This window comes from Phalaenopsis equestris, unplaced genomic scaffold (genome assembly GCF_001263595.1).
Source record: "Phalaenopsis equestris unplaced genomic scaffold, ASM126359v1 Scaffold000113, whole genome shotgun sequence".
Taxonomy (NCBI): domain Eukaryota; kingdom Viridiplantae; phylum Streptophyta; class Magnoliopsida; order Asparagales; family Orchidaceae; genus Phalaenopsis; species Phalaenopsis equestris.
The window spans coordinates 2,579-19,191 of record NW_018164555.1 but is presented as its reverse complement, the minus strand read 5'-3'; the positions used below and the strand labels follow the sequence as shown (position 1 = coordinate 19,191).

The 16,613-nt window shown below is 35.4% G+C and overlaps 1 protein-coding gene across 1 annotated transcript; it reads left to right on the top strand.

Moving 5' to 3' along the window:
* The first annotated feature begins 463 nt into the window (after positions 1-463).
* On the top strand, positions 464-7,997 carry LOC110020947 (probable polyamine oxidase 2). The gene is made up of 10 exons (XM_020719254.1): positions 464-850; positions 4,455-4,558; positions 4,664-4,752; positions 4,881-4,994; positions 5,635-5,722; positions 5,805-5,890; positions 5,961-6,063; positions 6,838-6,935; positions 7,006-7,435; positions 7,510-7,997. Exons 1-10 carry the CDS (start codon positions 823-825, stop codon positions 7,819-7,821), a joined length of 1,452 nt encoding a protein of 483 aa, XP_020574913.1. The 5' UTR covers positions 464-822; the 3' UTR covers positions 7,822-7,997.
* Positions 7,998-16,613: the final 8,616 nt, after the last annotated feature.

Here is a 16,613-nt window from a genome sequence, read left to right as displayed (position 1 = left end):
CTTTAGTCATTTGATTATATTAATTTATTTAGTCAGTGAAATTGATTAATTTATTACAATTAAATGATTAAAACCAGATAAATATTTTTTTGTTCAAAAAATTGTTTTAATTCTGAGGAATAAAGTTGTACTAAAAAAATGTTATAAAATGGTCAAATGTGCTTTGAATGTTTGATTATATGTTTTGTTTAATTTGTATCAATTTAGACGAAATTTAAATTAAATAATTTAACAGATGAACACCTTTTCGTAACCTACCGTGTAAATCACATGCCGCCTGATGATAAATCAACGGTTGGCAATGACTTAACTTAAACTCCACGGAGGTAATAAGACAGGTGGCGCGGGATCTGCAACTATGTAGCCTCTGCCGGTAAGATTACGAACAGTGATCAGATCGCAACCGACGGCTCAACAGCTATAAATAGGGAAAATGTGGAGGGAACGCAACAGAGAGGTAAACGTGCTTGTCTAGACTTTCATTCTCTGCTGCTCTTTCTGGCTTGCGGGCACGTTGAAGACACAAGAGATCTCCGAGAAGGCTTCAATTTCTTCGAACAGGAAGAGAAAAGCTCGGGTACGATCTGAGGCGATCCGTCGAGAACGGATCGGCTGGTGTTGATTAAGGCCCGTCGCCGTTCGATCTCGTGGTTCCGTGAGGGATCCGCATGAGCAGGTCCATCGACCTGAGTTTCTTCTCGTATTCGAACCACTTCAATACCTGTCTCCTGATCTTTGTCCTCGAGTATTCACCTCAACTCTTTGCTTTTTTGATTAATAATTCGAGTTGTCGTTGGAACCGGAACTACAAATCGGCTTGATATGGAGACTTGTAATGATTTTAGGAAAGGTATGTGCTGTTGAATCTTGTGATATTTTCTATCTTTTTTTATTTTTGTTTTTATTGTTTTTTTGTGTGTCCTTTCGTGTACTAGTATTGAACTGCGATTTGAAGTTATGTTACATAATATTAACAAAACATTTTTATTGAGTATAACAGAAGAAGCAGTAATATTGACACCCTGTGCAAAGTTTAGCATCCTTCATGTGCGTAATTGTTTGTGCAGAAGTATTGAATAATGGTTTGATCCTTTTATTGAAATGTTGTGATCATATTAGAAGTTTTTAGGGCTGAAAATGTAGCCTTCTTAATTTCAATTGCAAGCGGAAAACTCCTGCAGTAAACTGTATAAATGCATAGAAGATTGAGGCGGTGATTGGCTGCATCGCGGATTATTAATGGCTATCAAACACCACCTAAATAAGAAACTTATTAATTATAATAATAACATATTTGTATCTCCTTCTTACATGCCCTTTCTAGATATACTTCTAGGCGAGGAGTCCAAACTTGATATTCAATATAGAGAAGCAGGGCCGGAACCAACCTATCTTTTGAAGGGCCTAGTAGGCGGGGGTTGGGGCATAGACCCAATGTGGGAGGAGCTAGGGCAACGAAGGACAAAGTTATATTTTAGGAGAGACAAAATTGATATTTCAGGAGGAGCAGAGTCCGCCATCCTTTAGTTGTCGCAATAGATTATATAGAGAAGAAAGTGTTTTGAAGTGGTTTGGTATGAGCATCCTTTAGTTGATTATATATAAGGCCACATGCAGGGCATCTTTTTGTGCTTCATTTCAAATAAATTGATAATCAATTGCCAGAGTTCATTCATGAGTTAAAAAGAAAGATACCAATTGAGATAAGGTGCACTTTTGTTGTCGCAATAGATTTTTGGAGCCTATGGAAGGTAGATTCCAAGTTTAGTGTGCAGGGAGCATGGCCATTGAAGCTCAACAGTTGTGGTAGCAACAGAGTTGTATTCAGCCTTGGTGGAGTAAGCTATAGTAATTTTGGCAATTTAAGAGATGAGCTTTCAGCCAAGATACATAATGCAAGCACGTATTCATCCTTGACACGTGCTTAGTGCATATAAGAGAATGCATGAAGATGTAGTGGGGTTTAATGGTGACGCAGAAAGCTGCAATCTTTATGCCACATAGAAATTGCAATAACCTATGGGATGCAATCCGGTGATAAAAAGTGGGGATACAGTGCGACAAATTATTAATTATGAAGGATATTCCTAGACCTGTAAGAGTTAAGTGCCTTAGATTACCCACAACTCTATAACTTACTTGGGTTAATGAGTGTAGAACCATAGTGTCATCTGTCATCTGAATGCGAGCAAACTAAAAAAATAAGGAAAAAAAAGAAAAATAAAAAAAAGAAAAAGAAGGATGGATCGATATTGGGATCTAGTAAGTCCATGTGCGTGCTCAACAAATTGCTCACCAAAAAAATAATCATCTTAATGTGAGCAACAAGACCAAGAATGGTTTAATATTGGGATCAAATAAGCCATGTGAGTGTTCAACAAACTCTATGCCAAGAAATTAATATAGTGTCCCAATTCATTGGGAAAGAAGAGTGGCAAAGTTATGCACGATAATCTCAGAGTTGCTTATGATAATGATATTGCCAATCTAAACTAAATATAGATAAGTACATCGTTAGTGTTGAGGAAAAAGAGAGGTATCTCAACTGAAGAGTTGTTGATGCCAAAATTAACTAGAGATTGTTTTAGCATATAATACTGAGCAAGGGGGGCTTGCTTGAGGTCATATATGACTGCATAGCTCGCACACTTAAGTAGGATGGCCTATGCCAATGAAGCCTGGGGGTTGAGCCATATGGATGTCCTCAAAGGAACGGCCTTTCAGAAAGACACTGCTAATATTAAGTTGATGGAGAGATCATTTTCTACGAATAGCTATAGAAAGTACTAGTTGTATAGTGGCATGTTTGAAAATTAGATTTAAGATGTCGTGATAGTCAACTTTTAGTCTGTGGTGAAAACCTTTAGTCATTGTACTTGATTTAAAAAAAAAACCCACTTACATTTAACAAGATTTTGAGTTGAGCTGAGAGGAACAAGTTCCCATGTTCCATTTGGAACAATAGTTTTATATTCTTGTAGAATGGGTTGAAACTAAGTATGATCTTTTGAGTGTTTATGTTATGGTGGTTGGTTCAATATCGGGTTATTGGTTTAATTTGGCTAGGGGATACGAGTTTTTTAGTTGATTTGTTGATGTTGTTTTGGTTGTGAAGATCATTAACTGAGTGTTGTTGAGGTGGGAGGGGCTTTCAGTGTTTTAGTTATTGTGAAATAGAGTTGGGTTTGCTATGGATGGAGGTGGTAGATTTTGGTGGCGCTCCTTTCACGTGGATGTAGCATGCAATGGTATTACAAATGGGGACAATATGGACATTGTGTGTTTACCAAAAAATACTTAGAGGATGGAAATGGAAGGACTCCATGATGAGATTTTTTCTTCAAAAGTGTCACAAGATGATGCAAGAGGAAAGATAAACTTACCAAATTTTACTTGATAGGAGATTGATTTTGGTTTTGGGATCAAAATAAATTCTTATGTATCTACCTATTTAACACCTATACTTTTAGTCTTACATGCATAACACATTGCTAGTTCGATTGGTGATAGTTTTTTTGCTTGAGTAGATTGGTAGGGGTTCGAATCACCTCTTTTCATAAAAAAAAAAATGTATTTTTTGCTGGCGAGCTTGCTGGGTGGGCCAATGTGGGTTTGAGCTGGACCAATCTGGCTCACAATCCAAAAATGAAATTCTAGCTAGCTTGAAAATCGAATTAATCTACACCGGATCAGATCAAAATTTAGTAGGATCAATCCATGATCCGATTTCGAGTTATCTCTGGATCAGCTCAAAATCGAACCATTCACAGTCCTATTTATTGGTTCATTAGTAGCTTCTTTCCATATAAATGTATGCATGCATGCATGTGTGTGTGTGCACACACACACACACATGCATGCATGCATACATTTATATGGAAAGAAGCTACTGATACAAACATATCTATCTATATATATATACACACACACACACACATACATACATACAGACATACAAATACAAACATATATATATATTTTTGAGAATACATGTATTTCTACGTGTGTGTTGTATGTCGGGTGTTTAGGGTGTCATTTTAGGTCATTTCATCAAAAATATTTGTACCTTTCCTTTTATTAATATATTCGTCTTTTGGCCTTCTACAATATATATATATATATATATCTATATATCTCTGTGTGTGTGTACCACCCAAATCTTTCAAATCACATAAAATATACCAACATTTTAACTTTTAAAAAACGAAATACACCTTTTCATGCATCGGTAAGGTGGTATGAATGTAAATATGAAAGTTTGTGTGAGATATGTAAATACATAAGAATTGTGTGCTATGTATGTATATTTCCATTTTTATTCTCACTTCCTTTTCATTTCTCTTTCTCAATTTATTCTAACCAAATAGAGCCTAAATCTGGTTCTACCTCCAGTTTTCCGACATTTGCTTTCTCATGTACAAGAAAATAATAACTTTTATGATATTCTATTTCAGACTCTTCCTATATCAAAAGAAGGCGTTCCCCATCTGTCATTGTTATAGGTGCCGGCTTTGCTGGCATTTCAGCTGCCCGTGCACTCCATAACGCATCTTTTAAGGTAATACTACATCTTATTTTTCACAAAAATTGAAACACCAAGAACTTGATGGAATCTTCATCTTTTTGTACTCTGCTGGATGATTGACTGAATCAAAACATTCAGGTTGTCTTGTTAGAATCACGTGGTAGGATTGGTGGTCGAGCTTACACTGATTACACATTTGGTTTTCCAGTTGACATGGGAGCTGCATGGTATGCATTTGCCCAAACTTTTTTTTTGATGTTCTTCATTTTTAAAGGAGTTTTTTACTTGTGAAGGGTGACTTTTGTCTTCCTCCTCTTTTCGACTATTGACTTTTCTGTTATTCTAACTACTTTAGGTTGCATGGTGCTTGCCAAAAAAATCCCCTGGCTCCAGTAATTGGGAGATTAGGACTTCCACTCTATCGAACTAGTGGTGATGACTCAATTTTGTTTGATCATGATTTGGAAAGGTATTAATTAAACTAGAGACATTTATATACATACCGCATTATTCTTATGTATTTACATATCTAATACCTAAACTCTGTATTTACAAATACAACAACAACAACAATAACAGAGCCTTAATCCCCCTACGTGGGGTCGGCTAAACATGAATCCTTTTTCTCCATTATGTCCTATTTAGTTACATATTTTCATTTAATTATAATAAATTAAGATCATTTTTTATATAATAAACCCATGTCTTCCTTGCTCTATCTCTGTCTTTCTTAACATAAGTCGAATTTAGAATACTCTCCTAATTGGATCAACATATGGTCGACGTTTAATGTGACCAAATTGTTTAATGTGACCAAATCATCTAATCATCTAAGACGACTTTGTATTTACAAGTATACCACTTAAATATTTAACACCACATAAAAAATACTTCCATCACCATCTTTTTAAAAGTTCAAACACATTTTTTTTGCATAGGTTTCTGATTCCAAGGTCTTATAAGGTGTAAATATGAGAATTTAGGTGTTGATATGTAAATTCATAAAAATTGTGTGGTATGTACCTAAATTTTTCGCTGAACAGTTGCTATAAACTGCAACAAATTGATTTATCCAGTGATAGAAGATTATTTATATATTTGTTTTGCAGCTATGCACTCTATGATACGGATGGGAATCAAGTTCCACAAGAACTAGTTAAACATGTTGGTGGGATATTCGAGAGCATACTCAAAGAGGTAATGCCTTGTTTTGTATTTACTGTTTACTGTTTTACTGATCGCAATTCAGAATAAGGCTCTGATTCATTTATAAATGCAGACTGAGAAATTGAGGCTGGAAATTAGTGATGATATTTCCATGGCCAAAGCAATTGCTATAGTTTTTGAGACACGGCCGGACCTTAGGTATGTTAAGCTTCAAAATTTGCCTGTTTAGTTTGTTAATATTATGTCTAATTTTTGTGGCTTTCTGTAGGTTAGAAGGGCTTGGAGATAAGGTCCTGAAATGGTACTTATGCAGGCTGGAAGGTTGGTTTGCTGCTGATGCAGATACCATCTCCTTGAAATCTTGGGATGAGGCAAGCTTTTGTTGATTATTTCACTTTTTTTTTCTTTTTCATTATAATCATGCATGAAAAACCCGAATGCTACACTTTTAGAAGAATTAGCTTCAGTAAAAAAAAATTAACATATTTTTTCTCTTTCTCGTACTTATATCAAGGCTCTGTTTGGTATGTGTAAATTAAAGAGAGAAAATGAGTATTATAAAAGAAAAATTAATTGAAACACGGTTTGATCTGTTTATTTGGTTGACGAATAATATATATATGCATATCACACAGTTCTTATATATTTACATTTGTAACACCCAAAGTTGATATTTAACAACTTGATGCTATAACTTATGCATCAAAAGGTGTATTTCACTTTTAAACAAGAGTGATACTGGTATTTTTGATGTAATGTTCTAGTTTTGAGTGATATGAATATTTAAGTGTTAGACATAGATATACAGGAATTGTGGTGCGAATGTAAATGTCCTTTTTTTGGTTGATGAGATGCTGAGTTTTTTCTCTTGTTAGAACGGTAGATATCATAATAATAATCCATTAACTTTTTCTTCTCATTTTTTTTACTAAAGTAGGATATTCTCATTTAAACATGCATTTGCCCATATTTTGTAATAAAATCAATTACTTACTAATTATACGCATGCATACCAGACATCCCCTATATCTTAGCAAAAAATTTTGATTTATAACAATTAGTTCCTTTCCATCCATATTTATTTTGATGATTTCATAAAATTTATTCTTTGATTATCTAAATCAGTTTTGTTGGATCAATTATAGGAAGTTTTACTGCCTGGTGGTCATGCCCTTATGGTCCGGGGTTATCGTCCTGTTATCAATACACTCGCAAGAGGTCTGGATATTCGGCTTGGTCATCGGTACGTACCTATCATTATAGGATTAGCGAATTTCCTAGAAAACTTCATTTCTTATATTCTACCATTTCAGAGTATCCAAAATAATAAGGGATAAAATGGGAGTAGAAGTGATAGTCGATAATGGTAAATCATTTGTCGCGGATGCCGCTGTCATTACGGTTCCCTTAGGTGTGCTGAAGTCCAATTCCATTAAGTTTGAGCCAAAGCTTCCAAATTGGAAGGAGGAAGCCATTAGAGACATTGCCGTTGGCACAGAAAACAAAATAGCATTGCACTTTGATAGAGTTTTCTGGCCTAATGTGGAGTTTCTTGGAGTTGTCTCTTCTTCTTCTTACAGCTGCAGCTATTTTCTTAATCTACACAAGGCGACCGGTCACCCTGTACTTGTTTATATGCCTGCAGGCAAGTTAGCACATGACCTTGAGAAGTTGACCGATGAAGCTGCGGCTAGCTTTGCCTTCCAACAGCTTAAACAAATCCTTCCTGATGCATCAAAGCCGGTATGTTTTTCTCAATTCCTAAGAGTGGAAAAATCTCATAAAATTTCAAATTTATGTTCATTTCCGCTTCACAGATCCAATATCTAGTGTCGCACTGGGGCACAGACGTGAACTCTCTGGGCTCCTACAGCTATGACGCCATGGGAAAGCCTCATTATCTTTTCGAGAGGCTTAGGATCCCCGTGGACAATCTATTCTTCGCAGGCGAGGCCACCAGCCTAGCCTTTACCGGAACCGTGCATGGAGCCTTCTCTACTGGATTGATGGCGGCAGAAGAATGCCAGATGCGTGTGCTTGAGAAATACGGAGCCCTGGACCTCTTCCATCCGGCCATGGCGCAAGACCAAGAACTCCTCTCCCCTCCCCTTCTCATCTCCCGAATTTGATCGCTTCTTATCTCTACTATCCTTGCTTCAGTGATTCTCTGCAGCATTCCAGCATGCATCATGGAAGATTTGCATTACATATCACTCACTTCCTATGTATTTACATATCTGATACCTAAATTTCAATATTATGTATATTCCATCTTATTCATGCTTGAAAAAAATAGTGGTGCTTTTGTGTGATCTGAATGATTTTGGTGGTGGTATAGAAATGAAAACAAACTTTAGGGGTTAAATGCGTAAATACATTCTTAAATTCAATAATTTCAAATTGCCTTTATTACTCTATTGAACTTTTAGTAGCTGGCTATTGAACCCACCCTTGTGGAAAAAGGAAGTTGCTTGCTCACCAATGATTAAGGATATTCGATCAAGGATATCATTCAGCTGATTAGAGGTTCTTGTAATAAAAATTTGTTCAAGGTACTATGGTTTAAAATTGCGTAATATGAAGCTCGGCTTAGGGCCCGCTTTAACGCTTTTTGGAAAAATTCTTAACGATCCTTAACTTTCATTTTGTATGACATTAGACTCACACTTTATATAATATGAGACCCGCCTCAAGAAATGTCTCGCCTTAATTCTGGTGAGGCGTAGTACAGGTAAGAGGAAGACAATTTGGTCTTGGGTTTTTTGAAGTAAAATAGCTCTAATAAATATTTCTCACTTACCCATATTATACCAATTAAGAATGTAATTGAAGTTTTTGTTAACAACATAAAGTAAGAGGAAGATATTGAGATTTAAGATGAAGATGAATGAGAGAATATAAATACAATTGAGGATGAGATGAGGGAAAAAGTCTATCATTATATTGTTGATTTTAAAGAAGGGTTCGAAGGGAGTGCGTTCAATTAAAGTGAGCAAGGAATGGGGCCAACGACTCCTCTGGGTAGATGCAGGCGCTGGTGACGGATAGTGGAGGAAGGAACAATGGAGATAAACACCACTTGGGTAAGGTACATCTGTGGTACCACCACCGTCAGATACAACTGTTGAGGAGGGAATACCTGAACGACGCACCTGAAATAAAAAAATATCCAAAAATATATTGATCGACACACAACAATAATAAATAGATGAAACCAGGGGAAAAAATTAGGCAGGTGGAGAAATAGGTAAGGGAATTTAATGAGAGTGGAAGGAATAGATAAGAATTTGAAATTCAGTTCAAGTAGGAAAGAGAGGATTTGGTAGGAGATGAACTAAGGCATGAGATGAGGGGTTGAAGTTTCCGCCCCCATTGGGTCGGTTAGGATGGTTTGGTTCAGTAGGGAGCCTGGAACAGTATACGCCAGACCGACCAACAGAGCCCCCGTGTCAATCTTTTAGGATTGGGGGATTACCCGACCCTCAATTACACAATAATTTAACTACCAAAAGATGACAAAAACTTGAGATCCAAGTCATCGTGGACTTGTCAATCCAACTGCTACATGAGAACATATACAAGTCTAGCCATAATAAGAAGTTAATGAATCACCTCCCTCATGACACACAAAGATCAAATCAATCTACCAAGATCAAAAAGATCAAATCAATCTACCAACAATCCAAACATCCACCAACATCAATCAAACTGATCAATTCACACTAAACCAAACACAACACAACACTAACAATCATGACTCTTAAGCATACTAAATCAAACCACATTGATAACTATGGGTTGCCTCCCATAAATCAATTCAAATCACCCAATTCCTTCTCCAAATTTCTCATGACAATCATCCCCATTAATTTGATCAATCACTTGGCTCAAATCTTAATCCAAACCCAACCTAGACCCAAGTTCAAACCAAAACCCTAATTTTGAACCTAAACCCCAAATTGACTCAAATCTTTTGCATTAATCAATCTTAACCCTCTCCTAGGCTGGTTAGCCACCTAAGATGCTAATCAGATCACCCAAGGCCCAAGAATTGAGCCATGGATCAAGGGTCCCCCAAATTAAGAAGATATGCTCCACCATTTTGGCTAAACTCTTCCCTAATGCAAACAACCATCAAACCTCCAATGTAATCACAATTAAGACTTTCCTGACCCTCCCTGACTCAGCTAGCACCACTTCACCTCTGGACAACTACCCTAGTCACCAGAAAGCTCAAATACGAGGGGACCTTCCCTCCTTTAAACCCAAAATTGAACCCATCCACAGTGGCACTTCCCCATTGGATGCTTGGGCCGCTCGACTCTCCATCTCAGCTTTCTTCCACTAGCCAATCAGAGCCTGAGGCCCTCCCCTTGGCCATGGCTATTTATAAACTCCATTTTCGACCAACTTCACTGCATGAAGGAATTAACATGATTCCTTAGACTCGAGGGGGTGCTAAGGTTGGAGACTCGAGTGAACTGAGAAACAATATTCATCTTCACATTGCTATTAACCTCGAAACAAAGCGCACAAATACAATTTTGAACCAAATTTGGTTCATAATGGTTAAATAAACATAATCTAAATGATCTTAAAATTAGATTTAAAATACCAAAAAAAAAAAAATAATCTGAAATATTTATTATTAAAATCAATTATTAATTTTATTAGGCAACGTGACAGATATGATAAGAGATGATGGTCGTCGCGGGGAGCATTGAGGTCAACATGACATGAGGATAAGGTCTGCTGTGGGAATTTAAACAAAAAATATTAAACTTTTTTGCCACATCATGTCATGGCATGGAGGTTTAAGTTGAATTAGGGCCCGTTTGGGGCAACTTTTCAAAACGCCGCCGTAGTGTTTGGAATTCGAGTTGAGCAGATTATTCCCGCTGCACTACGTTCGCGTTCATCTTGTATCGTTGCCCTAGATACCCCTGATCTCCCTCACGCTCTCTCTCCCTGGATTTGTCTTTCTAGAGGAGATCGAACCGTATTTATATAGATTTTTCTTTCTGATTCGTAAGGTATGCTTTCCCTCACTGTCAATTCGTAAGGAATGCTTTCCCTAGAGCGATCGAACGTCGCTGGGCGTGAATGGTTCTTTATAGATGATCGAACGTCGTTGTTCCTTATTTTTTTTTCTTCCTTGACTGAAGAGCAAGGATTTTCGTCTTCTTCATTTTATTTTCAACTCGAAAAATACGAATGGTTCTTTGCCCTAGAATTCCTTTCGTTTTTTGCTGGGCGAGAAGAAAAGTGTGGAGAATGGATTCCTTATATCGGGGCCAAATTCTGTTTCGATTTTTGTTGCTCGTTTCGATTTTTGCTGGTTGTTGCATGACCGAAGAACAATAATTTTCTTCTTCTTCTTTTTATTTCACGCGAAAAGCAAGGATTTTTTCATGGAGTGAGGAATAATTTGTGAGCTCCTTATAGAAGGAAGGAAAGGCTTAAGAGCTGTGTATGAGCTGCTATTAATTTCTGTTTTTCTAGTTTATGAGCTGCTGTATTTGGGCTGTAATTAATTCCTGTTTATAGGAAACATAGGTATGAGCTTGGTTCATGAAAAAGCTGCTATTAATTCCTGTTTATGAGCTGCATATCTATGTATTCATTGCAATCCCCATTGGTGGAAAATGCCATCGTCTTTGGTATGGATTATGACTTTGATGCAAGCTATGGAAATTGATTTGGTTATTTGTAAAATGTATGACCAAAGGAGACATGTACATCTTGCTTGGCTTTGTTCAAATAAGCAAATCTTGATTTGGTTATAAATTGAAGATTGTGGCTTGGTTCATGAAAATGCATCACAAATCATTACGATATTGTTTATTCGCTTATGGTAGCTTAATAACTTGTATTTCTAATGTTTCAAATCTTTTTTTTTTTTTGAAAATAAGCTTTTAAAATTTAAATTTAGTATAATATATAATGTAATTTTAATTTTGTGAAAATGGTGTATTCTTTATGTATTCTTTATATTTAAAAAAAGATAAGACCGGATAAACCTCATATATCTAATAGTTTAAATAACGGATCACGATACCATAAATGATATATCATCTCAATGGATGAACTTATCATTTATTAGTAGGATTAACTATCTAAACTTAGAAGTTTATGACTCTATTTTGGTCTGCGAATTTTATAGCCGACAAATTCCCTTATCTAACACAGATTATACAGGGTTTAGATTAATATGAGATCTTAATTCCTTATAGAGACAATCCCCTATAGTTAATTACATCTTAGGCAACCGAAGTCACCTAAGAAAACTCTCGATTAAGATCAGGTTTCGTCTTCAAGAATTCAATGTTCAGGTTTCCACGATTATTCATAGGAAAAGTCAAATGGGATAGGTTCAAATATGAATAGTTATTTCTGGAATCCAAAGGAGTGAAGAGTAGGAGATGTCGAAGATACTGAATAAGATTCAGTGACATCTCAAACTAACCTATGATTTGGCTTTACATCTTTGAAAAGGAAATTATATGATATTTCAGGATATGGAAATTATATGATATTTCAGTCCTGCAAGTTATTTTAGAAGGAATTATGTAAATGACACGAGGAAATAGAAGGAATCATGTCGTATCAGATGACTATCTCGGAATCTTAAAAAGTTTAGGAATTATATCGTATGATATAAAAATTGTAGAAAGTTCTAAAAGATATTGTCATGCCTGACGAACGACCTCGACGACCTATAGGTATGTTATTTAAATCTATTGAAGTTCGGTTGAAGCTCCTCTTCCCACCTTCTGTTGTAGTCTTGACCGTTGTTCAGAGACGAATTGTCACTCGCTCACGTCATCGTCTCGGTCGAGATAAAGAAAAGACGAAACCATGCCTCGAACGGCCTATCCTAGGGTGTTATACAAACATGCTAGGAAAACAATATTTAAGAGTATGAATACAGATGAATGTCTATAGTACGATGCAGTACATGAAAGGAACAATTGTAACAAGAAAAGACTGAAGGAATATTATGAAAGTAAAGCGGTATAAAGAAAAGAAAGACTATGCAGTAAAGAAAGGAATATACAGTAAAAAACAAAACTGAAACAACTAAGTTTACCTGATTAATTCTGGCGATGCTACAAAAAATATTACAATTGCATGATATAAAAGAGTTAGACAAATATTTGCATATATTTTTTTTAAAAAGGTTAAAGGATGAGCATATGAAAATTTAAAGTGGGATATTAGCTTTTAGTTTGGTGTTAGACTCAGACTAGATCTCTTTTTTTTATCTCGATCCAACAGGCAACTGATATATCGAAGTCAACCTATCAATATCAACTAAAGGTCACCAACGAATCACGCCTATAATCGGGCAGTCATAGACCCTTATTGCTTAATGGATTGATAAACCCAAATAGTATTTAGACTTATCTTGTTAAAGGTAAAATGTACCTATGTGAGATAGTATCTGAACTTATCAAGGTGTAGTGAACCTATGTGTGATATTAGAATGAGTGATGTGTAGTATCTGGACTTATCGGGGTGTGGTGTGTCTATACGTGATACGTGATGCTAGGATAAATAATGTATAGTATCTGAACTTATCGGGGAGTGGTGTGTAGTATTTAGAATTTCAAAAGAAATGTAATATCTATTCTTGTGGTGTCTATTATGTGGAGTGTCTAGTGTGTAATATGTGATGTGTTACAAATGTAGTATCTGTCGTATAGAGTGTAATGTGTAGTGCCTATTGTGTATCGTGGTACTTATCATTTTGTGGAGGTAGTATCTGTTCCTTGTTCAAGTGTAGTATATGTGTCATAGATTATTGTGTATCTGCTCTTTTCTAATCACCAATTCTCAAACCTTTTGAAGAGGGTTAGAACTGCCGATGACTAAAAGGGGTGAAGGGGCATCTCACTAATTGAATATCAATTTTTATATTTTCAGCTATAAGAAAAGCTGATCAATAGTTCTTTGTATCATTGCCTGTTACCTCGCACCTCAAACTTATATTTTACTTTAATAATCCATATATGTATTAAACAATTTTTAGATGCTTTCACATTACAAGACCGAAAGAAACAATTTGCCAAATACTTCCATAGTATCAAAATTTCATTTCAAGTCCAAGCTTTGAGTGTCATATACGAACATTACATACTATATATAAACTCCCAAAAAAAATGTTAGTATTTCTTGTTATTAAGTTCAAATATCAAGTATAAACAGTTTCGGATAGCATGAAGTTTTATTCCTCAATAACTTTCCTTCTTAACTATTTCCTTGTAAAGCATTAATCATAAAACCGAAATCCTATACCTGTTTGAACAAAATAATCATATGTACCTTCACAGTAAAAAAAATTTGAAGAAGTTGTATATGCATTCCCAAATAACATGTCATATTTATAAATACACTAATGCTTAAGTGCTCAAGTGTCAAAATATAGGAGTAATTAAAATTACAGCTACACACATTTAGCCATAGAAGATGTGTGTGCAAATATAATAGAATTAGATAAAGCAGCAAGTTCGGGTTTAAATTCCCATGTCAAGTATACAAACATTATAGAAAATCAACAAGCATATATTGCCTGAACTTAAACTTTAGATATGCCAATTATAAAGTTATAAACTTTTATAATGTGAGTATATAAAAAGACTACTGCAAGCTGTTCATGTATATTACATCTATTTCAGATAACGTGAATAAATGTATTTAAAACCGACCAAAAGATATATATAATGACTCACAAAATATACTCATATAAATTATCATTTTTGGCAATATACATATTTCTATCGTAAATCTGAGTTTGACCACAAATAGGGAAAAGGTTTACAAAACTCGCTCAAACATATGCCTTCAATTCAAGCAACTTAAGAAAGTATTTCTCTTGCATGAAGCATCATCTAGCTTTAAATGATTTACGTGATCAATAAGTATGCCGAAAGTGGACAAAACATGATCATAGTGCATTTCATTCACAATCACTGTAATTAATGGGTTAGGACATTCAACAAGGATAGATTCACAATCTTAAATTACGGAACAAACTTTGTGCTCTTTTGTAAAAGCATCAACTAATTTACTCCCATCATCACAAGGATTAAGCTCATCCAAAGTCATAAAAAAATCTGTGTATACAAATATGCTCAACATAATAACCAACTCAAACACTACTTTCGTATAAATACCCAAGTATTCATGCCGAACTATCAAGAATTCCAAATGCAGTAGTAACCCAATCCAATCAAGTAAAGAATAACAACTTTAAAATTCAAATAAATCGAATGCAAATCTTAATTGGTTGGTTCATCCCCTCTTATGTTATCAAGCATCGAGATCTTCTTTCCCCAAGTAATGAAATAACCGTAAGATACAATAGCAATCATCTGACATAAATTTAGGATCAAACTGTTATAGATTTATGGAATTATCAATTTCAACAAGTTGGCAATATATAAACATTGATTTCAATTAATGTTTAACACTAAAAAAATGTTGATGCCTTCTATACAAATATAACCAAGAAGGGCCAACGAGAACTAAGATAAGAACATATATATTCAACTCAACATAGTTTCCTTTTTTTTTTTTCTTTTTTAAAGTCTTGAAGCAACTCTTGACCATAATATGAACCATGACTTGAATTTCTAAATATTTTAGGTCCCGATCTAGTCCTCTAGGAGAGTCGAGAGAGTCAAATAGGAAACCCTAAGACTAGAGTTTAGGTTCTGGGAAGAGGGAAAGAAAGAAAGACCTCAAAATTGAGGTAAAAAAATGGACCCCCAATAGATGTGGTGTGTTGCACCAGCATGCCGCATCTATTGGCGTTGACTGAAATGATCAACAACATCTCGAAAGAATGTCCAAGTAACCATACTTGGGACAAACCAAAGATAGAATTAAAGTGAAATAAGATTTTTGTTGGGGATTAACAAGTATATTTTCAACTGTTTTCGTAAATTTGAATTTTCAATTGATTTTTTAAAAAATGTGCAAGAAAAAAAATAAAAAATATGGTTATAATATCACAAAATGTATGGAGGAAGAATTGAGATTCCCAAAGAGTCTATATATGTGGAAGGAATCAAAATCCTTGCACCGATCCTAAAATATCGTGAATATGGAGAAATATATGAATAGGATGTGGAAATACGTGGAAGGAATCAGAATCCTTTCACCAATCCTAAAATATCATGAATTTGGAGATATATATGAATATGAAGTGGAAATATGTGAAGGAATCAGAATCCCTGCACCGAATGTGGAAATATGTGAAGGAATCAGAATCCCTGCCCCGATCCTAAAATATCGTGGATGTGGAGAAATATATGAATAGGATGTGAAAATATGTGAAAGGAATCAGAATCCCTGCACCGATCCTAAAATATCGTGGATGTGGAGAAATATATGAATAGGATGTGGAAATGTGTGGAAGGAATCGAAATCCCTATACAGATCCTAAAATATAGTGAATATGGAAAAATATATAAATAGGATGTGGAAATATGCGGAAGGAATCAAAATTCCTGCACCGATCCTAAAATATCGTGAATATGGAGAAATATATAAATATAATGTGGAAATATGTGAAAGGAACTAGAATCCTTGCAGCGATCCTAAAATATTGTGAATATAAGAATTTGTTTCAGAAATGTGAAATATCGTGTAAGATTGTGTGCGGGTTTAGGATTTAGGGTTTAGGGTTTAGGGTTTTAGGGTTTAGGGTTTAGGGTTTAGGATTTAGGGCTTAGGGTTTAGGGTTTAGGGTTTAGGGTTTAGGGTTTAGGGTTTAGGGTTTAGGGTTTAGGGTTTAGGGTTTAGGGTTTAGGGTTTAGGGTTTAGGGTTTAGGGTTTAGGGTTTAGGGTTTAGGGTTTAGGGTTTAGGGTTTAGGGTTTAGGGTTTAGGGTTTAGGGTTTAGGGTTTAGGGTTTAG